Genomic DNA, 24,398 nt, shown 5'->3' on the forward strand with positions numbered 1-24,398 from the left:
CACACACACACACACACACACACACACACAAGCTTAGAACTTTTGATCAGACACATAATGGGTTTCTCAGTGTATTCTGCTGACTCATCCTAAACCTGGCTGTTTGTAATGGAAAGGACACGGCACAGCAGAGTGGGAGTCAGAAATGGTAAAGTGGCCAGGTGCAATTTTACTCTCCAGGATTTGTCACCCATGTAAGATTTTTTTGGGGACAACAGAGGGAGAACAATCTCGGCACAAAGAACAAAAGCCATATCTAAAGTGTATTCCTGGAAGCAGACAGCCGTGCACCTTTAATCCCGCAACTTTACCACCAGGCTACATACGACTAATACTTCTAATAAAATTACACACCTCATATTGTTTCTGTATAAATGTTAGAGCCTGACCTGCTCCAAGTTAAAGACGGCAGCAGAGATCCTCTGGATACGATCCACCACCTTCTCAGGGTCTGAAAGCCCCTCAGTCCTCATCATTATGTCCTTGTACAGGTTGAGCTGCCACCTCACGGCAGGGTCATCAGACTACGAGTATGTTTAAGAAGAGCAAGTCAGACGCAGAGGAATATACTAAAGCTAGCATCTACTCACAGATATGAACCTCGTTTCGACCTGCTCACCTTTTCACGAAGGTGCAGGTTCTGCCGAATGTGGTCTTTAACTTCATCATCTGTATCTTTCTGTTATTCAACGAGGGAAAGAAAACCTTATGCCTCATATCAAAGCTCTTCAAATCGTTTCACAGTAATTGTTGCTTCTGCCGAGGAGGTTGTGTTTTTGCATGCATGTGTTTCACTCGACAGCTCAAAAAAGTTAGCAGGGGTCATGTTAACAATAAGAATCTACTGTGAAAGTGTGTAAATCACTTATTCGTGTCCAATTATATACAGTATGTGACAGACGGTTTCTCACCATGAGGTAGCGTGTCTTAGCCAGAGAGATGAGCTCCTGATCTCCCGGGGTGCACATGTTAAGACCGATAGGCAGCATCTTCTTCAGGGCGGCTACAATCAGTGAGGTTTGGATGGAGTAGAACTCACCTCGCCGCTTCTTGTGCTTCCTCTCCTGATCTTGTCCCCCAGACTGTGAATTCACAGTGTTAATCTTAGACCACACACACTAGAAAATAAAAGCCAACAGCTCTCCGCATTTAATATGTTTAGTCTTTAAAAGGTGGAGCACACTATTTTCTTTTTGCTGAGACTAATGCTACACCCAAAACAATTCCCCTCTACATTTACACTGATACCTTAACAGTATTTTGTGCCACAGTGGGAGCATTCACACTGTGCTTGAGCAAAAGCCAGAGGCGACTGAAGCGTTTATTTTTTCAGCCTTGGCAAAAATCTGTGACTGGACTAAATCATGGGTGCTACTGAAGCATTAAGAATGGAGTCTCACACCTCAGTTGAAAAGCAGGCTGAGCCAAACTGGAGATGCTGGCTCTGAGAAAACGCTAATCTCTATACTAACATAGATATATAGTCTGACACGCACACGCACAGTGTTATCACACATCGACAAAAATATAAATAGTATGGGCTAAACACACCGGAGGATCACAATCCATCAACAGCAAACACACCACAAGACTTTCTACACACGGGCTGGGCTTCATTACTCTAGATGAGACACGTTTCACCCACACGGCAATGAGGAATGACCAAAGTGTCCACGTCAAACGAGGTGATGAATGGAGGCCACAAATAATTGGGTGACATAATGTATAACTGCACTGCAGACTATATGGCACAGGGGCTCAAGCTATTGGCTTTTCTGCTTGGCGACTAGAGCATGTAAGCCAATAAGCTGGCAGGTAAACAGCTCATGCACTGCATCACTCTACCTTTTCCTTAAAGGACTGTTTGAGACAGAGAGAGAGACAGAGAGGGAAAGACAGATAGAAGAAAAAGGACGAGAGGGCAATTAATGGAAGCGCACGGTCGTCGCGTGGACGTGCACTGCAATGAAAACCATTTGTTTGCCTTTAAACATCTAAAGCAGGCAGACAAGAAATAAAACGCGCTAACCCCTGTAATGCTTACAGGGCCTGAAAATATGAAGAAATATTTGTTTAGTGAGGGATGAATGTTAGTTTCCTCAAGTTATTGCAACAAGCAAGTACATTCATACACATGTGCCTAACACACATACACACACAAGTCCATTTTAACATTCAGTTCTATTCAACTTCAATCAGTTTTTGTTATATGGCACCAAATCACAACAACAATCAGATCCTTGGCACTTGGCGAGGGTGGGGAGGAAAAACTCCCTTTTAACAGGAAGAAACCTCCAGCAGAACCAGGCTCAGGGAGGGGCAGCAGGTTTGGGTCAATATAGTCTTGTTATTGGCAACAAGGTTTTCTGCTGTACTCCTCCCACTTGTGACTTTGAACTGTGTGTTTGCGTATTTACACATGTAGATCCACTGCATGTAACATGTTAACATATGAGCACATGTACGCAAAAATGAATCTGTTAACACGGCTGATGTTAACATGTATCATCCTACTGATCCTATTTACGTCTGCTCTTTTTTACCTGCGTCTCTGAAACACAGACATAATATTTTGTCCTCCGCGCCGTGATTGGTGAACGCACCGCTGAGTAGTAACAGAGCGTTAATCGACTGAACTGTCAATTCAAGAACAAGTGGATAGAGTTTATTGAAACCTACCTTGGACATCTTGGTTTTATTATCTCCAGTCAAGAATGAAAGGTTGTTGATTTCATTCTGGACCACAAAGTTTTGTTCTTCTCTTTTGAAATTCTGAGTGAAAAAAAAGATTATAAATATGTATTATTGGTCATAGAGATTCTCTGACCTTTCTTAGTATAATTCAATTCAATTTTATTTCTATAGCACTAAACCACAACAACAATCTGTCACGATCCTGGGTCTTATGACCCAGTGTTTTGAGTTTTAGTTCATTTTGATGTTTAAAGTGTATGTTTAAGCTTATTAGCTCCCCCTTGTGTTTTCAACTCCCTTGCCCTTCATGTGTTTCAGGGCTGCCCAATCCCAGTCCTCGAGAGCTACTATCCTGCAGCTTTTAGATGCATCCCTACTCCAACACAGCTGAATCAAATGGTTTGATTACCTCTTCAGCATGCCATCGTGTTTGGCAAAGGCCTGATAACAAGCCATTCATTTGATTCAGTGGTGTTGGAGTAGGGATGCATTAAAAGCTGCAGGATAGTAGCTCTCGAGGACCGGGATTGGGCAGCCCTGATGTGTTTCATGTCTGTTGTCTTATGTTGTCATGTCTGCCTCTCATGTTTCCTGTTTTATTTTGAAGAGATCTCGTGTTTTTTATATTATGGATTATGTTTTGAGTCCTTTGTTGTACTGTTTCTTGTTTCCCTAGATTTCAGTTGTGCTTATCATAGGTTTAGTTCTTTGGCTTTGTAATATGGCTTCCCTGTGTTCAATGTTGTGTCTACTGTGACCTCTTTGTACCATGTTTCTGGTCCCTATAGTCTGTCTTCTTTGCATGTTTAGAGTTCAGTCAGTGTGTTTCCTGTTTTACTTTGAAGGTCCATGCCTCATGTGAGTGTTTCTAGTTTTGCGTCTGTCTCGTCCAGCCTGATTACTCCCAGCTGTGCTCCCCTTCTGTGTCTCATTCCCTCGTTATCCCTCTGTGTATTTAGGCTCTGTGTTTCTCTTTGTCAGTGTCGTAGTCTCCCTCATGCTGTGTGTGATGCTCCCCGTGTCTCCTGGTATGCTTTATGATTAGCTTTCCCAGTTTAGTATTGCCTGTGTTCTATTTTTCCAGCAATTAAAGCTGTGCTTTTGAGTTCAAGTTCTGTCCCCGTGAGTTTGCGTTTGGGTCCTCTCCTGCCTGCCACACAGCTGAAACATGACACAATCTCCTCAAGGTGCTTTAAACTGTAAGGTAAAGACCCTAAATAATAGTGATAAAAACCCAACAGCTTGCTGCTTCTGATGTTTTATTTTGAAAATTCTTTTCTTAAATATTTGTACCTGCTTGGTATTTTTTCTAATTTGTATTTAAGGTGAACTGGTGTTCATAATCTCTCTGAGGGGTCCTCCCCATAGGGTTTAATAAAGTTCTATTCTATTCAATGAGACGACCTACTATGAGCAAGCACTTTGGCAACAGTAGGAAGGAAAAACTCCCTTTTAACAGGAAGAAACTTCCAACAGAACCAGGCTCAGAGAGGGGCGGGGCCATTTGCCATGAACGGTTGGGGGTGAGGGGTGGGAGACGGGACAAAAGACACAATATAACATGTAATAAATCAGAACATTTACATGTGACTTGCACCAAAGGATAAATATCTCTGCGACCATCCTGAAGAGGTCGTTGGAGTCTGAATCTGGTTCTTTCAGCCACCTTGACCTGCAGTGGCACAGACAGATGATTACACTTTAAACCAACTTCAAAATGCATCTTTAAAATAACTCCACGAGTTACTGCTCAGCAAGCTGACCTGTTGTTGTCCACATAACGAATGAGCATAGGGTAAAACGCGTACAGGTCCCTGCAGAGTACGGCAAACTCGTCCAGGATGAGCAGCTCGGCCTCCTGAGTGTCTCCTTTACAGTCGGCCTTGAGGAGCTCTTCCTCAGCCACCACTTTCACTGTCTTCTTCTTTAGTTTCTCCAGCGTGGGCAGGAAGTGGCTCTTCAGCAGGTCTGCACGGGCCTTGCTGATGATGGGCTGTACGTACACTGAACGGTGAAAGGCAGAAAAAATTTTATATTTGATTTTTTTTAATGTAAGCTTTGTAGATATGTTTACCACGATCAAATTCAAATTTAGCATGCAAACATCTGCATAGCTAAAAATTATGGTAAATATATTTTCCCGTTTTCTTAATCATTCCTCATGACTCAGTCATTTAGTGTTTAGTGGCAGCATTCACAGATCCACACCTGCAATTCTCTTCATCCACGAGGCCTCATCGATGCCCAGGTTGTTGTTGAGGATCTTGAGGATGTTGCCGAGAATCAGACTGAGGTGCTCCGAGGTGACTGTGGTACAGCAGATGCTTCCTCCGCTGGCCGGCTGGTTTTCAGGACCCCTTTCCCACCAGTAGGACAGATAGTTACACAGCATGGGCAGCACCACCTCAATCACATGGGGCATCTCTGTGTACCGCGCTCCAGACTCTGCCATGTCATTGATGTCCTTCATGAGGCGGTCCAGCCGTGGCATGCCAGGACACATTTCTTCCACTGAGTCTTGTATTCCTAGAGCTAAAACACAACAGGGGCTGATATTTGAAGATTTAATTCACACCAGCACGTTTAGGATTTCTTCTTTCGAACATCAGTAATGAACACCCCACAACATCATCACTATCCATCTGCTGGGCATCATTCACATCAATAAGATGCTTGTTAGACAATAAGAGAAGATGACATAAAAAGAGACAAATAAGGGGTATTTGCAATTTTATAAAATCTTGTGTCGCATGATTATGATAATTAAGGCGATTCATAAATCCTAATGTTTGAGAGCAAAAAGAGGTCATGATGATAAATGCTTGAATTTAGAATCTCTTTTATTTTGAAATAATTACATATGACTCACTGGCTCGTTCTCTGGCGCTCTTCGTATTAAAAACTGAGCAGGGGTTGTACGGGTTGAGCTGCGGCTCTAGGAAGGCAACAGGCAAGGCGCCGGCCAGAGTTGCCAGACACTGACCGAGAGCTGGCAGCTGTCTGAGGGACGCAAAGAGAGTTTAATTAAAGGTCAGCATGTTTCTTTATTGGAGCTTTTATCAGTGAATACAACATTTAACCTTAGGTACCTTTCTACGTAGATGTTTTTCCCAGTGCCCAGAGCATAGAGGCTGGTCAGGATTCGATAGCAGGACACTTGGACGTCATCCACTAGGAAAATAGAACGATTAGAAATCAGCTGGAGGAAGTAAATTTGACATCTGTAAATGAATTTGGATTATCTCACGTCTACGTTTTGCGTGTTCCTGTTCAGTTTCGTGTTCATTTCCCATGTCATCGTTTTCATAGTTAGCTTAACTTTTCCCAGTTTAGGTTTTAGTTTAGTCCCGCCCTTGTTTTGCTTTGCTGTGTGTTTTCTATTTTTGGTTTTCAGCCTAATAAACAACTCGCTTTTCAGTACTCTTCATTTCCTGTTCTCCCAAGTCTGCTTTTGGGTCCACACTGCAAACACGCCGGCTGCACAGCCGTGACAACACCAAGACATGCCAAGTTTTCAGCAATTAGATCTTTGGTGCAAAAAATATAATTTTATGTCTACAAAACTGTGTCTGTTTCTGCATTTTTTGTAGAGTCAGCTAAAAGAAATGCGAAGAAAATGTGTGTGGTAACAAAGTGCCTAAAGATTTGAAATTGGTAAACATTCCTGCAAATGGCCAAGTATAAAGACTGGAGTGATAATAGTGGAAAAACAGCATCCAAGAAAAACGGAAACTATCAAGACAACAAAAAATTCTAAGAATGTCCGACTCCTTAAAAGCAAAATATATAGAAATGCGAGGTGACTTTTGCATAGTACTATATGTTACAAATACTCGCTCCAAGGTTATACACAGCCCGGTTCACATGACTGAGCATGTCTCTGGAGCAGAATGAGTGAAATGTGACCTGAGGTACTAACCAGAGTCAGAGCAAAAAGTACTTCATTACATAAAATTTAAAGTGAAGCTAAACTGATATGATATTCTAATGGACTGTGAAAAACCTCTACAAAGATAAAATCATGAATTACAATAAACTTAACACTGACATTTGACTATTTTTCCTTCCTTTGCAACCTCTCAAACAACACGTTTGATCATTCCTTTGCTGTCAGGACTCACGGAGCAGGTCGACTCCAAAGTGGTGTTGAGTAATGTGTTCAAACAGAGCAGTTAGGATGGGAAGCAGAGCTACGGTGGTGTAGTTGATATTCTGCGACACTCCTTTCATCTGCGAGCGGGAGTGGGTGAACTTCCCCAGCTTCAGGTTCTCGAACGTTTTCTCCAGATCCTCTGCGCCGTTCTCGAAGAACGTCCTCAGCCCCACCCTCACCTGCTCGGAGCCCGACTTCATCACTGTCCTGTTAGGGTGAACGAGAGCGTGATGAACAACTGAAACCGAACGAGGAGAAACACAAGGGGGGACAGATTGGCATGCAAAGGACGACGTTGTTTACCCACGGTGGAGCGCGCTCACAAACGCAATTATTCCACTCTCAGAGCACGTGAAGGCGTTAGTCATGAAATATGAGGTGTGAGTATCGACCCGACTGCCCTCGCACTCAAACGTGAATGATTTATTTAATAAACTAAGGAGAATATTTAAGTCCAAGGTGAGCATGCCTGTTATAGACCTAAGAAAAACGGCACAGCACTCGGTGCATTAAGATGATTAGTGTGTCTGTTTTGAGCATTTCACAGTTCGTAACATTGGCAAATGAATTGCCTATTGTTAAGCTTTAACGTATCCCAGAAGGAAGGAGAAATGAAAGACAGAGTCTGTGGGCATCTTCTGCACAAACAGGGCGCAATATCATGTTGCAAATTTAGCCTCATTATGTGTACGCTGCATTAGGAAACAGTGCACTGCCTCTAAAGAACACTGTGAGCCTTGGGCAACATGTGCTGCATGAAATTTGTGTTGCTTATTTAAATGGCAAAGGAGGCTCTTTGTTAATGCCAGTGCCTCCCATAAGACTCCCGAATTAAAACTGTTTAAAAGACAAATATACGCCTCTCGAGGGCTCAGCAGAGGTTAGATTTGCTTTTCAGTGCCTCTCAAACCAATTATTGTTTAACCACAACTGAGATAACATTTAAAATCTTCTGTTTTTCAGAGTTTAACAGGCAAATATTTACAAAAAATATCATGATGAAACCTTCCTGTGTCGATTATTCAGAGCGAGAGATTTATGTATTTATTTTTTTGTTTGCAAATTGGCTTTTTTGTATCCAAATGTGCTCTAATCTGAATGCATTCCAGGATGTGAATATTCAGTGAAGCTGGGTTCAAAAACGTTTTGGGGTTGTTGTTTTTACATTTGGGAATCTACTTTTCCAGAAATAAAATGTTCTAGCCAGGAGCCAGGAAAAAAAGAGAAAATATCTTTGTCTTTGGGAATAAAATGCTCTACATATCAGGCTTTTAATTAAAGCACAAATAAGGTTTGGAGTATGAGGAAGAAAACATATCAAATCATAACTTTTCAGACATTACTATTGGAAACATGTGCTTAACATGGTCATTATTACTGTTTTATGTGTCTTATAGTCAAAATGAAATGATGCATTTCCCATTAGTCGTAAAAGTGCAATTATGGTATGGAAGTGACTAACAAATGAAAAAAACATAAACTTGGAAATGGCTAAATTGATCTCCTTTAATTTTTAAAGTTAGCACCAAAATTTGCACCAACCTGGTATCGAGTGTGTGTGCCAGGATATGCAGACAGCTGACCATGGTGGTGGAGTCACTCCCTACGAAACACCAAGAACACATAAACCATCATCATGATGTGGATACACGCTCGTTTCTTTCTTGTCTTAGAATGATTCATTCGTCTGTATTGAGCCTCTCAGATTAACACAACATTCAAGAAGCCCTCTTAGCTGGATGTGCAGTCAAAACAATTTCCATTTGATTCGTGTGACAGCAATACAGACTCAAAGCTACTGAATATTGTCTGATTTTGCTTCTTTTAGCTTGTTAAAATGTATCCAGATTCACTTATAGGATAGTAACAAGTATAGCACAGGAGACATTTATCTGATCACTGCACTAGAAGTAGCAAGACACTGGCTGTTGTCCCCAGAGGACAATTTGTCAGATGACAGCTCAGTTTCCAGACTATATCCATTTATAAAATGAATATAATGTTTAACAGAAAGAATTTTTAAGAGGATGAAAATATAAATATAACTAAACATCAAAGACTTAGAATATGCATAATTACTTAAAGAGTTCCAACATAGTGAAATAAAGACTCGCTTTACTCCCACTCTAGAGCCAGCAGCCAATTAGATTTTCTTGCATTTCAAATCCATGTGCCATGTCTGATGCATGGCGCCAGGCAGAGTCTGGCACCAGCAGCTGCTGAAACAGCTCCTCTTCTTGCATATGTTATGGAATTATAGTAACTTTGGGTCAGCACATAAACTAAGTTAGCGACATAGCTAAAAAAAAAAGATGCTGGGCAAAGTCAGGCTGGCTGCTTCTAATATTTATATTGAGCTAAAGTGGTGTCATATTTCATGTTTATAAGTAAAGCATTCAGGTTCTCATGCTACAGTAGCTTTGGGCAAGAACTCTTCCCTTAAGGCCTGACTCTTTCTCTCACATCTGTGTTTACATTTTTAAGCTGAAAATGTTCAAGGTGATGTTAACAAAGCTCATAAGGCAGCACACACACACATACACACACACCTGACCAGATACTAGTAGTCGGCTTACCAAAAAGAGAAATCCTATGTCTGACAAGAGCTGCCAGTTTACAAAAGAGGCTGGAGGCATGAGGAATTAAAGAAATAGCAATGAAATCAGAAAATCAGGGTTAGTAAATGAACAGAGGAGTAGTAATTCAAGTTAAGAGTTCAATTTAATTTCAAGCAGAATATGGCAACAAGAAATGATCATGCAACATGCTGCACTGTTGCATGTACATCAACTAAATGGGTACCTGGTGACCATTTCTTTCTCCTTGTTGGAGGCATAGCCACTGCTGCTTAGATTCTTATTAGGGGAGGACAGGAAGTAGAGAGAGTGGTTCTTAAAGTACTGGTCAATCAGAGGGAGGAGCACCTGAAGGGCAACAAAGACGATGAGAAGCCAGGTCAGGTTAATCGCATCATGTTTGAACCAGCTCTCCACATGCAGTATTTGTGCCGCTTTCTTACTTTGGCAAAAAACTTGATTTCTTGCTCATGAGGTGACCTGTCTGTCTTGCCACTGACAGCCATGGCTTCTGGATTGAGAATATTTATTTAAAAAGAAGCTTATTTGATGTAATTGAAGTCTGCTTTAGTCATATCTTGTGTATTATTATTAGTATTATTTTTGTCATACCTAAGTGGGTAATGAATTCCTGGGCTGAGTCAACATATTTGAGCAGCTTCTTGAGGAATTTGTAGGCAAACCTTTTCTCCATGGAGGAGGAATCCTGCTCCAAGTCCTTCAGACCTCTGCAACATAAGAAGATGTCTATAAATGAAATGTTGGTAAAACCTTGGTGATGGATTCCACGGCTAGTTATAAATTCATTCAAACTTTCAACATCAGAGAGAGCTTCTGTTTGTATTGACCTTGTGATGCTATATCCATTGATTAGCAGGAAGCGAAAAAGGTCCTGAGCCTTCTCTCGATCGCGGGCCTTCTCCTTGGCCGTCAGCGTGTCGTAGGGCACCAACAGAGGATGTGTTCCCCCTCCTGAAACCACAAGCAGCTTATTGTTCAGACACGATTAGCCACGTCTCTCTCCGCTGAGCGTCTCCGTGAAGGCAGATGGCGAACCGGAGAGCACCACTCGGCTGAATCGAGTTAGTCAAGACCGGCGAGGCAGACACGTGCATATGCTCCCAAACACATTTAAATGCAACAACCAGCACTTTAATTCCACCCACCCAACACACACACATACTCTTCCGGTCTGCTTTTCATGCGTCTTTAAGCAGTACGCATTTCTGTTCGACTTCATTAGCAAATCACCTCGACTTCCAAGGTCACTTTTCTTCTTCTTGGCCCAGATGTTATGGTAATTTTCAGCCACCACCTCCACCATCCCCTTGAAAACAAGACAAAAAGAAGTGAGACGCACATCCCGCCCACATTACTCATTTGCATGCAGGAAGGATTGCTTTTGATCTCGCATTCAGATTGAGGCGTCCTTTGATACATGAAAAAGGGAAGAAGTGCAACAAATCAAACGCGGGGTCACTCACTTGCAGCTCTCTGGATAGAACCACGTTGCTTGTGTCTATTGGGCTCGGATTGAAGCCGTTAGCCTGAAAACACATGTAAGTTTGCGGTGAGAGTCTGAGCTTGATTGTGCTGTTATCTGTGAATCGAACGTTGGATAACAGAAGACTTAATAGCCTGTGTTTAAGGATTATTTTGTGTATTTGGGCTCATTGAAGGAGGTGATTAGTAACATTAGTACTGTGCTGTTGGTGGTCCTGTACGAAAACTAGAAATGTAAAGTAAATACAGCTAACATTGCTAAGTTTATTTACAAGTTAAAAAAAAAGATCACGCTTCTGAAATGTAAATAAATTCTTGTTTAGAATTCATACGAGGTAACAGTATAATTAACTGATTTGAACCTATGAAGCTGAAAAACAGCACAGTAACACTACCAGGTAGAAGTCCAGCATTCAAAGTTCTGTTAGGATCGCAGGGATTCTGCATTTGTGCCTTTAACCTGCTTAAATGTGCATGTGGCATATATTCATGCGTTAACGATTCATTCATTCACGTTCATCTATGAAATTCTGGACTAAGAGGCCCAAAGCATGCCACGAAAATATCTCCTACAGCAACAGCACCGACCTGAACCGTCCATATAAGATCATGCTGTAGAATCCATGCTTTAAATTATTTATACCATCATCTGAATGAGCAGAAACTGAGACTCATATAATCAGACAACATCTTTCCAATCTTCTGTTCTTCACATTTAGTTAGCTTGGGTGAACTGTAGCCTCTCTTTCCTGTTAGCTGACAGGAGTGGTACCTGGTGCGGTCTTCTGCTGCTGTAACCCATCTTTTTTATGGTTCAACAAGTTCGGACATGCTCTTCTGCATATGTTGCTGTCGTTGTAACGAGTGCTTATTTGAGTCACTGCTGCCTGCCAACTAAAAGCAGTCTGCCAGATTTCTCTAGCATCACAGAGGCCCAGATAACTGCTGCTCACCGGATACTCTGCCTTTTTAGGACCATTCTTTGTAAACCATAGAGATGGTTCCTATCCCAGTAGATGCCAGTAAAATCCCAGTAGATCAGCAGTTTCTGAAATACTCGGACCAGACTGTCTGGCAAGTCACTTAAATCCACTTTGAACTTCAGCAGGTCGTCATGACAATGTGTACAAGCCTAAATTCATTCAGCTAAAAAGTAGCTGTTGAGTGTTTTGACTGTAAGGAATCACATACATCTATACTACTTCTCTGACAATCGTAGTCAAGTCAAGCAAGATTTCCTCAACAGGAAAGCAAATTAGCAACTACAGCTGTGCTGGAGACCAGCAATTTTTCACCGTACAATCTTTGGAAACACTTTCCATCCCTGCATCGTACCTGTGAGGCCTGAGATATCTTTCTCATTTTCTCAGTCTCCCTCTGTTGAGACATGCTCTCTCCATCTTTGGTCCTATCGATACTCCACCCCATTGCCAGCATACTCTTCAGGGACTCTCTAATAGGCCATCTGTAAATATCCTTCTCCTGAAGCAGAGAGACAGAAATGGAGAACAAATAAAAAATCCTCATGAGCCTTAAAAGCCCTAATCTCTTTAAAGTTAATATTATTTACAAATATCATATTCTTCATACTGTACCTTCTCCGTCAGGCCTTTGTAGGTCCTCAGCTGAGGATGAGTCTTCGCCTTCTCATCAACACAGTCTCCATATTTCCACCCCAGCAGCACCTGAGGCGCAAGCAGAGAGTGACAGCAACCTGATTGCCTTCAGAGTCTCCCGAGGACAAGATTTACTATTTGACAGACTGAGTACGAGATTAAGTACACATCATATTTTTGTCGTGTCATGGTTGTTGCTGCTCTCAGCTTTTGTTAAAAACTTTAACGAATGAGACAATGCAGGCTAAGCAGCTGGCACAAGAGAGAGCATTAGCTCTCTACTATGGCTCTACCAAAGTTATTGTCAGCATGCCAGAGCAATCCCTCAACTCTAACAAAGAAGGAGGCATCGCCAAGGGGGAAGCATTACTGTGACACAGGAGAAAGAAAAGAAAATATCATGATAGCCATCCATCCACTTTTTTCCCACTTATCAGCTTAAGACAGCTGGGCTAGGCTCCACCTACCGCTTCCAGGGACCCTGATTGGATACGCTGATATCATGATGTACAGCACTGACTTATTTTTGTTACTTTTATTCACATTCATGTAGCTGAAATCCACCTCCACTGATTATCATCCTCCGCAGTGCCCTGCTCTTTTCTCATAACACCAGTGGCCTGCTCTAAAACTGCATCATTTAATAGCCATTTGACTCGGCCAAGGCTCTTACCTTCTCTGCAGACCATTTCTCATGGGTATGCTCGGCGTACTTGTTGGCAAAATGCTCAAGTTTCTCTGGAAGAGCGATGCTAGAATAAAAAGCTGACAGTTAGTCGCAAGTATGTGCAAAATGCATGTTAATGAAATTACGCAGAGTGTGTGGCTGCATCTTTTTGTGTGCATTGGTTTCTAATTGGTGTCTGGCTTCAGAATGGCTTACTTAGCCGTATTGATTGGTTTGGGGTCAAAGTTGCCCTGAGCATCCACAGAAACAGGCTTTTCCACAGTGGTACTAATGGAGGCATCCACATAGTCTGGCGGCAAAGCTCCAGCTATGGCACTGAGACAAGGCATGGCCATCTTGAACAGCTCGGGGTCGTACTTCTGCATGAGGAAAGAAGGAAAGCAACAGGACTGAATGTGAAATTGCATCTCCTCCTATAGAGCTCTGCAAATAAAAATGTTACTTAACAAATGCAAGTAATGTCTTCCACTGCTAATTTAAGCTGAACTTGAATAAAGTCGTATAGCCACTCCAGTCTTAAAGAAAGAGCAAGAGGCAAGCGGAAGAAACGTTAATGAAGAATTATTCTTAAAAGCTGAGGGACCAGCGTGCTCGGGGCTTTGGATCAATGACGGCTGTCCAGATATTGATGTTTTCAGACCGGCGCTTTGCAAAGCCTCCTTTCGTGAGTGGGCATTTAGAGAGATGTGCTGAGTCCAGCCATCTGCATTGCTAATAGACCTAAACCTATTTATACCCAAGTAGTGCCTCGAATACATACATGTTAATCAAGACTGCATGAATTATGGGATTTTTATTGAACGGTTTATCGTGTTTTTAGAGCATTTGGACTTTCCCTCACCCTCTGAGACAAAGAGTCAAACACTCCCCAGAAGATCTTCTTGGTAAGCAGTAGTTCATCTTCAGAGGCTGTTCCAAAGCTGCCCCAGCCTGAAGGGAGGCAGTAGTACTTCCAGTTTTGCTCGTAGTGGTTAGTTAGCAGCTAGAGGGCACAGGAAAGACACACATGCTTAGCGAGTTCAAAGACAGGTAATAAGCATGCACACTGCCACACATGGCACCGCACAGGGGAATCACTTCTTCCAAAATCAGCACAACTTAAAGTAAGAAACACTTTTGGGGGCCAGCCGCAATCGATTACATCTCCAGGGTTTCTTTGCTGTGGCCTGAGAGACAGAGTCGAGACGTAGAGCCAACAAGCCCGTAATCACAGTCCACTACTTCACCCCCTTGTTTTGTTTTTTCCCCTCCTATAGCTCCCCACTTTGATTAACACTTCTTACAGGTGCGTTACAGCTGTGGCACCTTGGGAGGGTTTATGTGAGCGTGAAAGAGAGCGAGAGGGGCGAATGCAGGCACCATTACATTGATTAGAGTTAGTGGAAATGAGCTGTTGGTAGCTCCCCACCAAGCTGAAAATCTAATAAACGTATGAGAGCAAAGCGTGACCATGCAGCGACCACATGGACCACACAAAAAGAGCATGTAGAAACGAAAGGGAGAACTTAAAATAAAGGAGAAGATGGCGATTAAGAAGTAATTAATAATTAGGACGACGGGAAGCAGCGAAAACAAAAACACGAGGGCAGGGTGACAGAGGATCTGAAATAAAGGATGACGGAGGAATTTAAATGAATGAAAGAGCGAAGAAACTGTTGCCCACCCTTAGAGGCATCTTGCAGTAATCAGTCAACAAGGGCACATCAAAGACGAGGCGGCGCAGGAGCTGCTGCAGCATGGAGGGACGAAGGTGCCTGCGGGATAGGGCGGGAGAGAGATAAGACCTCTGCTGCACTCGGGCTGCCTTTAAACATCTTCAGACTTTGACCAATTTTGCGCGTCACACTGACTCAAAAAGATGGTGAAGATAAGTTGTTAGTCTTTACTACTTCTGGAAAAGTGTTTTTTAACTCTTTCGCTTCTTACTTGCAAACAGACAGCAAACACTCCTCTATCGCATCTCTCTGCGCCTTGGTCAGCGATCGGCCTTTGGACAGGCGGTAGATGGTGTGCAAGGTGGAGTCTATGAGGGTGGCGTAGTGCTCGGTGCCAGCGAAGAGAGGGGCGCAGCGGGTGAGGAGGGGCAGCATGGCTGAACCGATGTAGCGGTTCATAGCCAGGGCTGTCTCGGTGGTACACAGACCCTCCTGTAGGGGGAAAAGGTCACACAACATGTCAAAACTCAGATATACAGTGATTAAAACTTTAAGTAGGCAATTTGAAAGAAGCAACATATGGATGTGTTCCAGCTATTTGTTTTAATCTATAAGCGTACTGTTGATTAATAAGAATAAAGAGCAATGACATTAATCAAACAAATTTAAAGCAGAGCTTTGGCTTAATGAGCTGCTTCTTATTGCTATAAAAGAGAGCCTGATATTATCGATCCAGAAACTCCTTGAAGTTCGTGTTACGGTGGCTGGCTACTCATTACTTTTCTCCTACGCTGCTATCAGCTGCGCCTACCGTGTCCAGAGAAGTAGCAGCCCTCAGGTCAGGGAGGAAGCCAACTTCAAGCAGGTGAAGCAGAAAGCTCTGGGCTTCCACGCCATACACTCTGTCTAAAAACAGCACCATGGGGGCCTTGTGGTCCGGACAGAAGCTCGCCGACATGTCCGGCTCCGTCACTGACCCATCTAGGAGTTTGAAGCAGACATAACAAAGACGAGTTTTGTGATCCACGCAAGCATGAAGCAGTGAAATACCCAGGGAACAGCCTGCACTTCATAATGGAAAGTCTTTTCTAATTAGGAGAGCCATGCGTATTCATTAGGCCGCACGCACGCAGCAGTTTTTCTGGACCCTTGACTCGTTGTCTTGGTTCTTGGCCTGCTGACAAAGCTTGTGTGGCAATGCTCACAGCAGCAAATTTAAGAGGCGAGTCTTGCCATGCTTAAGCAGATCAATCAATAGAGCAAGACAGCCCGCTATAGAAATGATCTGGCTCACTCAGAGCCACGGCAGCGTGCGGTAAAGCATCGCGCTGATTAAAAAGGCATGAGCAGTGAAATCGATAACTTTCCACCTTGCACTGAACGTGCATAGTTTGGGAATCGCTGTGTGACATGCTGTAACATGCAACATGCACATGCTCACACGTCACGTTGTTAGCCAGTACCTTTGTTAGTAATGGGCATTTTGAGCGGTATGCTAATGATTCCCACGAGGTCCTCAGTAGGCACCAGAGAGCGCAGGATAGCACGAATGCGCAGAGCTTCGCCTTTCCCTTTGTTGATGAGCTTTAGGCGGGAAAAGCAAGTGAATCAGAGGAAAATACAACAAAACAATTCCATGAAAAACAACCTGTGACACTTTCTAAGAAACTTACATGCATCTCAGGGGCACACCGTCCTAACAGGTCGATGAGAGCAGAGTAGAACGACATGATGGCATTGCCCATGTGGACCACCTCCTCTTCATCGTCACCATCACCAGACCTAACAGTGGGAAAAGAGCAGAAACATTTAAGGGCATTGAAGCAAAGACACAAATCAACAGGGGCTGGTTAAAGCAGTTAATCTGAAGGCTAAGGCCTTGGCATTGATTTTATAAGATTTGCTTGATTTTTATGGCTTACACATCAGAGCTAACTCCCTGGACGGAGCCTGGGAGGTCCAAAGCGGGCGTCTCAGAGATCTTAATAGCTTCCTTCATGGCAGCCAGGAGACCGTTCCCTCCCTCTCCTCTCAGAGCAGGTCCGAAACACTCCGGACGACGGATCAGCAGCTTCACCACAACGCTCGAGTTCTCCTCCACACTCTCGCCTGCAACACGAACATATATGGATACGTGCAAGAATAGAGATGCTCGCCATTCAGCATGAGTAGACAACATCTGAGTAGACTTCGCCTTAAGCAAGTGACGGCAGTTCTGTTGAATCTCTGCTACGTTTCTCTGTGCGTTTAAAGAGAGGAGCGGCACAAGAATAAACAGACAGAACAAGTGAGAGATGAAATCAGGGAGAAACCAATAAATGCAGACATACCGTTCACAAAGACAGCAAACCGCAAGAAGGACAGATAGCGCTCTCCCTCAATGGGGTTCCAGCCGATGTCTGGATAACCTTTAGCCAGAAGCATTGGACAACTCTGAAGACCACAGCCAGCCAAGTAGGTGACCACCTAAAGATACATTACACACATCATGTAGCTCAAATAATCTGTGCATTCCCTCCCTGGTGGTCTTACCGTAGGTATCTCTTTCTTAATATGCATGTATAGGTCCTCAAGTCCAAACTGTCTTTCTCTCTGAATCAAGCAGGAAGAGTACACAGTGACTTAAACTCACCTTGTCCAGGTCAGGTTCTTCAAGTGCCAGAGCCAGCCCGTTATTGTCCATCACTGAGGAAGCAGCCACATCTAGCGGAGTGGAGCCCCTCATAGCTGGCGAAGCTGCAACACAATCCACCCACACAGGCTCAGATAGTTAGTGTCATTTTTGTTGTGTCTTACTGTTCAGACAGCTACCCTGTGCCCACGTGTGCTTTTTAAAATAATGTGTAAACAGCAGGGGGTGCTATTTCCACTTTGTAAAATGTAACAGGAAGCTAACCTGCCTTAGTTTTAGGGTTCTTACCAGTTTGCACTGAACAATTCAGTCATATTAGGACATAACATAGCACTGTACATTATTTATATCACAGCTTGTTTGATTTCACAAGAGTTGTTTCATTTTTAGCTTTTTCCCCCGTAGTACTAAATAACCTGCTGTAACCTATGAGCAATAAGTGAAGTCGTTCATGCGCACAAACACACACACACAGACACACACATAAGTTCAATGAGTTGTTAGTTCATACAGCTCAGCTTTCACATATCCTCTGGCTGAAATGAAAGAGATCTTTGGCTCCTTTCAGAGAATTCGACAGCCACGTAGCTACTTTAAGCTGTTCCCTTATTCACAAGGGGGTCGCCACAGTGGTCAGGTCAGCTTGTTTCTGATTGGCAGATTGTTTTCTTATATTCTTCCTGATGCAACTAGGAAGGGATGTGTGTCTCCTCCTGGTATTTGCCAAAAAGCGATTGCGGGAATTTAAACTGGCATAAGTCACTTGATAAAGAATATAAATAATTGATATTAAGTTATTTTGAGCCAGAAAGAATATTCCTGTCAGAAGCTGCAAACGGTTTTTGGCTGAGTGACTGTTATCTATACAGTTATCATTTTTCTATCAGAAAAATGTAACAAATATGACATCCCAGTTTTATAAATATACTTTAAGTGACCAAAAAGGACAACATTGATTATAATGTGGGAACCATAATGTAGAGTCATAAAGTCATACATCACGTAATACTCACATATTAGATTAGATTTTATATATGACCCCTTCATTAATCCGGTTCACTAGTGTATTTACCAATATAAATAAAGTTAATCGATATTTAAAAAGCACAGAAATGTCAGAAATGACTTTTTGCCACAACACTGGGACCAAACCGGAGGATTTTTCACTTGTTACACGAATGTGTAAACCACTACACTCCTGTTCTAAACATGGCTGTACCCACCTAGGCCCACGCTGCTGTTCTCCAGTAGGTAACTGAGGTGGTCAAACATGGCCTTCTGATTCTGACGGCTGATCCGGCAGAAGTAGCACAGGAAGCGACAACAGCTGGCCACCATCTTGGGAAAGGCAATTTCCTGAAGGGTAGGATAAAACAGAGCCTAAGAGGCTCAAATGCCTTCACTTGGATATTAATAAGAGTAAACTGCATCTTTTAAAGTTTTGAAACGACTGCAGGCAGCAGCCATGCTTTTAGGAGTGGACTTGACTACTTTTATCCCTGGATACAAAAGTGTCCCTCGAAAAGCAGCTGATCATAAGTGGTTTTGGAGAAACTGTTGCTTCACTCTGGGGAACTGAGTTTACAGTAATGACTTCCTTCATGCGTGTTACTCTAAATTCCCCCTGCATGTCTCGGCTTCTAATTGATGCGTAAAAGGCCTGACATCGTCACACGCTGCCAGCAAGCCAGCCCGATTCAGTCTGCCCTTTCTGCCCTTCTGCGTAGTCAGGACCACGTCCTCATTAATGCAAACCTGCTCTGCGACCATGTTTTACACACAAAGGAAAGCATGCAAGACTGGATTAAAACACAGTTTCTGCTGAGATGGTGCTACAGACTCCATGTGGGTAAAGCAGAAGATGTTAAACCTGGGACTTGTCTCCTCCGAGGACATTGACCATGACCTCCATGACAGTCTCGTGCATGCCCAGTATTCTCATCAGGTTCGGGTGCTGGTAGAAGACCTTGTTGTTCATAATGTCACTAAAAAGCACATGAAAAGAAGCAAACTTTGAATATTTAGGTGTTTGCTGAAAGAAAAAAAAAACAGTTTTTCTATCTAAATCAGTTCCATACGAGTCGAATGACCTACCCCAGTCCATCAATCATGAGCTTTTCCTCCTCCTTTCCCATTCGAACTGACAGCAGAGACCTGATCTGACCCAGGGAGGCCAAGAGGTTGATGGTGTCCTGGACCGAGGCAGCGCTGATGGTGTACGTCTTCCTCATGGCTCGGAGGAGCTCTCCAACGCTGTCGTACTGCCTCCTCAGCAGGCTGAACATTTTGCGAACAAGTTCAGGGTCCTGGATGTGACACTCCTGGGACCAGCTGACCATGGTCTGAGAGATAAGCTCTTTCAGATTGGCTGGAAATAAACATGAGCAAAGACGACTCAGTTTCCTTTTATTAAACAAGCTGATTGCCTCGTATTAAACAGCAAAGCAGAGAAAGGCTCGCCGTGGCAGAAGCGCTCGCTGTATCGTTTCGAAATCCTTACTGTACATCACGGGCCTTGAAAGGAACATTGACTTTGACCCTCTTCCCATTAGCTGGGGTCACAACAAGAGGCACTTAACATACAGTAGGCACACATTAATGCACAAATTCCCTCCATTAACCTGCCTACTTGACAGCGTGCTTTCTTTTTCACCACTGACGCTTGAATATTGAATAAAAGAACTTGCTCCATGTGGCAAATAAGACCTTAAGAACAGAAAGAAGAAAGAAAAAAGACGGCAACATCGAAGTCTTCACGTGGCTTTAAAAAACAACAACAAAAAACTGGATGCTTGTGTCACATGACTAATCTTTGAAAAATATTAGTTTATGCCAAAGCCACACTTTCAGTGGGGCAGAAAGATCCACTGTTATGTAAAGAATAAAGAAGGAAACATATGGTTTTAATAGTTCTTTGCGGTTAAAAGGAAACATTTGTTTGGACAGCTCATATGTGGGTTACTCTTAAGGCTTCATTAAAACTGGATCAATAGAGTGTGTGGGTTTGTTTTTTTATGGTTATGAACACACAAAGGATGGAAAAAAACATCAATTAAACAGTCCGGTACCATAAACGATGGAGTCATTAACACACAATTGATTTCCTTAACAGTACTGCAATTAGGTGATTGCGTTTTTAAGACCACGTGTCTGTTTGGTTGATTGGTTCTCTTGGTTTTCAAAAGACTGTTTGACAGCAGACTGTCAGTCAGTGCACGGGTGTGCGTCTGTGGTTTTTTGTGAGATGGGCAGGAAGCCAGCAGGATGGCACCAGTAACAGATCCTGCTGCCGAGAGCTGCGTGGGTGTCAGAGAAAGGGCAGATGCACAAGCTCGAGATTAAGCAGCGACATTTTTTTTCCTCTCTCAGCAAGCACCTGACTCGCACTCTGTCACTCTAACACAGTCACTGCCTGCTTTGCTGTTAAATATACTGCTCTCCCACTTTCTCCCTTACTACGCCCCAGTAAAGAAAGCTGGACTATCCAGAGTCACAGTGACGGAAACACACACACAGATCTCCTCATCTCTGACCATTAAATGCTCCTACTGGATAAACTAAACCAAACAGCTTCTGTGCTCCTTTTACTTCATTCTTATGACATAAAGGAGAGAAAGAGAGATGACGTGATGAAGAGCAGTTACAGCCTGAATCGCAGCACCAAAATTTAATAGGTGTCTTCTTCACTTGGTGTCCTACTACTTCCTTGGAGCCTAAACCCACTTAAAAGGAAACCAACAAATGACAAACCGTAGACACTAAAGCACACTAAACCGTTTTTGCGCCACGGACCGGTTTATGTCCGACAATATTTTCACAGAGTGGCCTTTAAGGTGTCGCGGATAAATACAACAAAATAAAACCAGTACTGGTACCAAAAAAAAAGAAGATTTATTCATAACACACGGGTAAAGACCCCGGGAAACCGAGTTAATGTTAAAAACCGATAAATTTCACACCCGAGCCTCAACTGTCGCGGCCCGGTACCAAATGACTCATGGACCGGTAACGGTCCAGGGGTTGGGGACTGCTGCACTAAAGCATATATCTAGTTTTGAACGTTATCTACAATCCCAGACACATAATATACACAACAACATTAAAACCACTTACAGGTGAGGTGAATAAAAAGTATCAGTCAACTACAGATTGTTTTAAACACATCACACAAGCATCCATGGTCATTTAAATCCCCAGTGGATGTCACAAAATAGCCCAAGAGGTCCCGTGGAAATGCAGCTGATCATCTGGAAGGTTATTGTGGCTTATCAGTGTATGATAAAAGGACAGAACAAAGCACGAGCCAGCTCAGTTTTGTATTAACTGCACGAAGAGGGACGATAACAGGGATGAGGACAACGGTCAGTTGGTCCAAAACTTTGGTCCACACTAAAATCATTCAGCAACGACATGCACTCTACTGAAATCTGCCATCAGTGGATCGAATCTTTTCTTGTTGTGCCATTTAAATATCCTAACATCTAGGAAAACCGTGCTTGGTATACCATTTAAGAGATCTATCATATTTGTATATGTGATTTGTCTGTGGCACTTTCATGATGAGTAAATAACCTTAAACCACTAGTTTCAAGACATTTTGAACACAGGATGATTATTTGGGCAGGTTACAGTATGGTCACCATTAGAGAGGTGAAGTAGGGAAGCTTTAGGGCTGGCCTAAACAACATTTTTTTAAAGGAGTTCAGTGACTTTTTATCCTCGACTTCGAAGCTGTCCAGACTGGTTATAGTCGGGGATTTTAATATACACGTTGATGATGACTCTGACCTCTTTGCCAGAGGTTTCCTTAGCGTCATGGATTCTTTTCATTTTACTCAGCATGTGTCTGGTCCCACACACACCAAAGGACACACTGGACCTTGTTTTTACTTTAGGTTTAAACATTGATTTTATTTGTACTGAGGACATTTTTATTTCGGATCATCATTGTATTCTTTTTAATCTGTCTTTTCATTTGTCCTTCTCTCCTATTCGACACGTGGTTAGCTCTCGCATCTTAACTTCCTCTAGTGCTGTTAAATTTTCCGATGCTTTTAATTTAGTTTTATCTCCCTATAATGATGTTCATTTTTTAACAAATCTTTTTAATAATCATTGTCTTTGTATTTTAGACAATGTTTGTCCTGTCAAAGTTAGACTAGCTCCGGTTTCAAAGTCGTCTCCCTGGTTAAATGACAGCATTCGCTTCTTAAAGCGTTGCTGCCGTAAGGTTGAGCGTTTATGGAGGAAAACGCGTTTGCATGTCCATCTCCTTCATCTAAAGGACCTTTTAGTCTCTTTTAACACTTCAGTTCGAGATGCGAGGGCGGCCTATTTCTCAGACTTAGTGTCTAAGAGCAGAGGTAACCCTAAGGTACTACTCGACACCATCAGTGATATTGTTGCTCCTGCTCCACCTGCTGTCCCAATTTCATCAAATGAAGATTGTGAAAAATGTCTTTCTTTCTTCGTTGAAAAAGTCAGTAACGTGAGGAACAGTATCTCTCCTTCTGTGTCTCTCTTGTCTGCTCCAACTCAAGCTAGGCCTGTAATTTTAGAAAGATTTTTACCTGTGTCTTACCTGAGCTGGTCAAGTTGGTTAATTCAATGAAAGCTCCTCCTGCTCTCTTGATATTTTACCTGGATCTTTGTTTAAAAATGTCTTTCAGTCTATTGGTCCCTGTGTGCTCACAATTATTAATACCTCACTGGTTTCTGGTCAGGTCCCTGTTTATTGTAAGAATGCTGTTATTCACCCACTGTTAAAAAAACCTAAGCTTGATGCTTCTCTTCTCAGTAGCTACAGACCGATTTCAAAATTACCGTTCATTTCTAAGATTTTAGAAAAGGTTGTGGCTAAGCAGCTTATAGCTGTTCTAGATGAATACAGCATTCTGGATAAATTCCAATCTGGCTTTCGTAGAGCTCACTCTACTGAAACTACACTTCTTAGAGTCTCCAACGACATTTTAATGAGATGTGATGCAGGAGAATGCTCCGTTCTGTTGATGTTGGACCTGACCTCCGCCTTTGATACTGTGGACCATCATATTCTGCTAGATAGGCTGAGAGACTGGGTGGGTATATCAGGGGCTGCTTTGGACTGGTTTGAATCCTATTTGCATGAACGATCCTTTTCTGTGGCTACCTCTAAGTACAGTTCCTCTTCTACTTTTCTTGCCTATGGTGTGCCACAAGGTTCAGTTTTGGGGCCTTTATTGTTCTTACTGTATTTACTTCCTCTTCAACACTTATTGAGCACTTTTAAGGACATTTCGTATCACTGCTATGCAGATGATATTCAGGTATATATCTCCTTTAAGCCCCATGATGTTTCCAAGCTACAGATTTTGCACAAGTGCATAGACTCCATTAGATGTTGGATGGCTGGAAACTTTCTTCAACTAAATGAGGAGAAGACTGAAGTTCTTGTTTGTGCTCCTAAAACTTTTGTACCTAGTGTTATGGAAAACTTGGGTCCACTTGCTACATTTGCAAAACCGTCTATCAGGAGCCTTGGTGTTAGTATTGACTCAGCTCTGACTTTGGATGCCCATGTAAAATCTTTGGTTCGCTCCTGTTTTTATCATTTGAGAAACATTGCTAAGCTGAGTCCCATTGTATCGCGCTCCGAATTAGAAATTGTCATTCATGCATTTGTTTCATCTCGTCTGGACTACTGTAATTCTTTGTTTACTTGTTTATGTAAAGCCTCTTTGGACTCTGCAAGTTGTTCAGAACGCTGCTGCAAAGCTTCTGACCAAGTCCTCCAAGTTCTCCCATGTCACACCCCTGCTGATTCAGCTGCACTGGCTCCCCGTTAAATTCAGGATCCAGTTTAAGGTTTTGACCTTGACTTTCAGGGCCCTGCATGGACAAGC

General features: G+C 42.7%; 1 protein-coding gene across 7 annotated transcripts in view; it reads right to left on the reverse strand.

Moving 5' to 3' along the window:
* The window catches only part of LOC102312465 (ryanodine receptor 3), a 128,671-nt gene that overhangs the window by 20,697 nt on the left and 83,576 nt on the right, over positions 1-24,398 (reverse strand). For 5 of the 7 annotated variants that reach the window (XM_042218258.1, XM_042218253.1, XM_042218254.1 and 2 more), the window contains 35 exons: positions 19,612-19,885; positions 19,388-19,502; positions 18,741-18,873; positions 17,518-17,621; positions 17,216-17,351; positions 16,808-16,994; positions 16,559-16,667; positions 16,349-16,469; positions 15,697-15,866; positions 15,157-15,377; positions 14,894-14,984; positions 14,072-14,212; positions 13,426-13,589; positions 13,216-13,294; positions 12,522-12,611; positions 12,262-12,408; positions 10,908-10,970; positions 10,675-10,750; positions 10,272-10,395; positions 10,036-10,151; positions 9,867-9,934; positions 9,650-9,771; positions 9,424-9,473; positions 8,390-8,450; positions 6,816-7,054; positions 5,784-5,865; positions 5,564-5,694; positions 4,903-5,226; positions 4,458-4,698; positions 4,279-4,366; positions 2,680-2,772; positions 1,846-1,860; positions 912-1,082; positions 620-679; positions 390-524 (listed from right to left, as the gene is read on the reverse strand). In XM_042218258.1, coding sequence (XP_042074192.1) covers positions 390-524; positions 620-679; positions 912-1,082; positions 1,846-1,860; positions 2,680-2,772; positions 4,279-4,366; positions 4,458-4,698; positions 4,903-5,226; positions 5,564-5,694; positions 5,784-5,865; positions 6,816-7,054; positions 8,390-8,450; positions 9,424-9,473; positions 9,650-9,771; positions 9,867-9,934; positions 10,036-10,151; positions 10,272-10,395; positions 10,675-10,750; positions 10,908-10,970; positions 12,262-12,408; positions 12,522-12,611; positions 13,216-13,294; positions 13,426-13,589; positions 14,072-14,212; positions 14,894-14,984; positions 15,157-15,377; positions 15,697-15,866; positions 16,349-16,469; positions 16,559-16,667; positions 16,808-16,994; positions 17,216-17,351; positions 17,518-17,621; positions 18,741-18,873; positions 19,388-19,502; positions 19,612-19,885 — 4,541 coding nt within the window. The remainder of the gene's footprint in view (positions 1-389; positions 525-619; positions 680-911; positions 1,083-1,845; positions 1,861-2,679; positions 2,773-4,278; positions 4,367-4,457; positions 4,699-4,902; positions 5,227-5,563; positions 5,695-5,783; positions 5,866-6,815; positions 7,055-8,389; positions 8,451-9,423; positions 9,474-9,649; positions 9,772-9,866; positions 9,935-10,035; positions 10,152-10,271; positions 10,396-10,674; positions 10,751-10,907; positions 10,971-12,261; positions 12,409-12,521; positions 12,612-13,215; positions 13,295-13,425; positions 13,590-14,071; positions 14,213-14,893; positions 14,985-15,156; positions 15,378-15,696; positions 15,867-16,348; positions 16,470-16,558; positions 16,668-16,807; positions 16,995-17,215; positions 17,352-17,517; positions 17,622-18,740; positions 18,874-19,387; positions 19,503-19,611; positions 19,886-24,398) is intronic. The other 2 variants (XM_042218255.1, XM_042218256.1) reach the window with 2 other exon arrangements.

Source organism: Haplochromis burtoni, unplaced genomic scaffold, assembly GCF_018398535.1.
Source record: "Haplochromis burtoni strain Fernald_Lab_line unplaced genomic scaffold, NCSU_Asbu1 Contig_16, whole genome shotgun sequence".
Taxonomy (NCBI): domain Eukaryota; kingdom Metazoa; phylum Chordata; class Actinopteri; order Cichliformes; family Cichlidae; genus Haplochromis; species Haplochromis burtoni.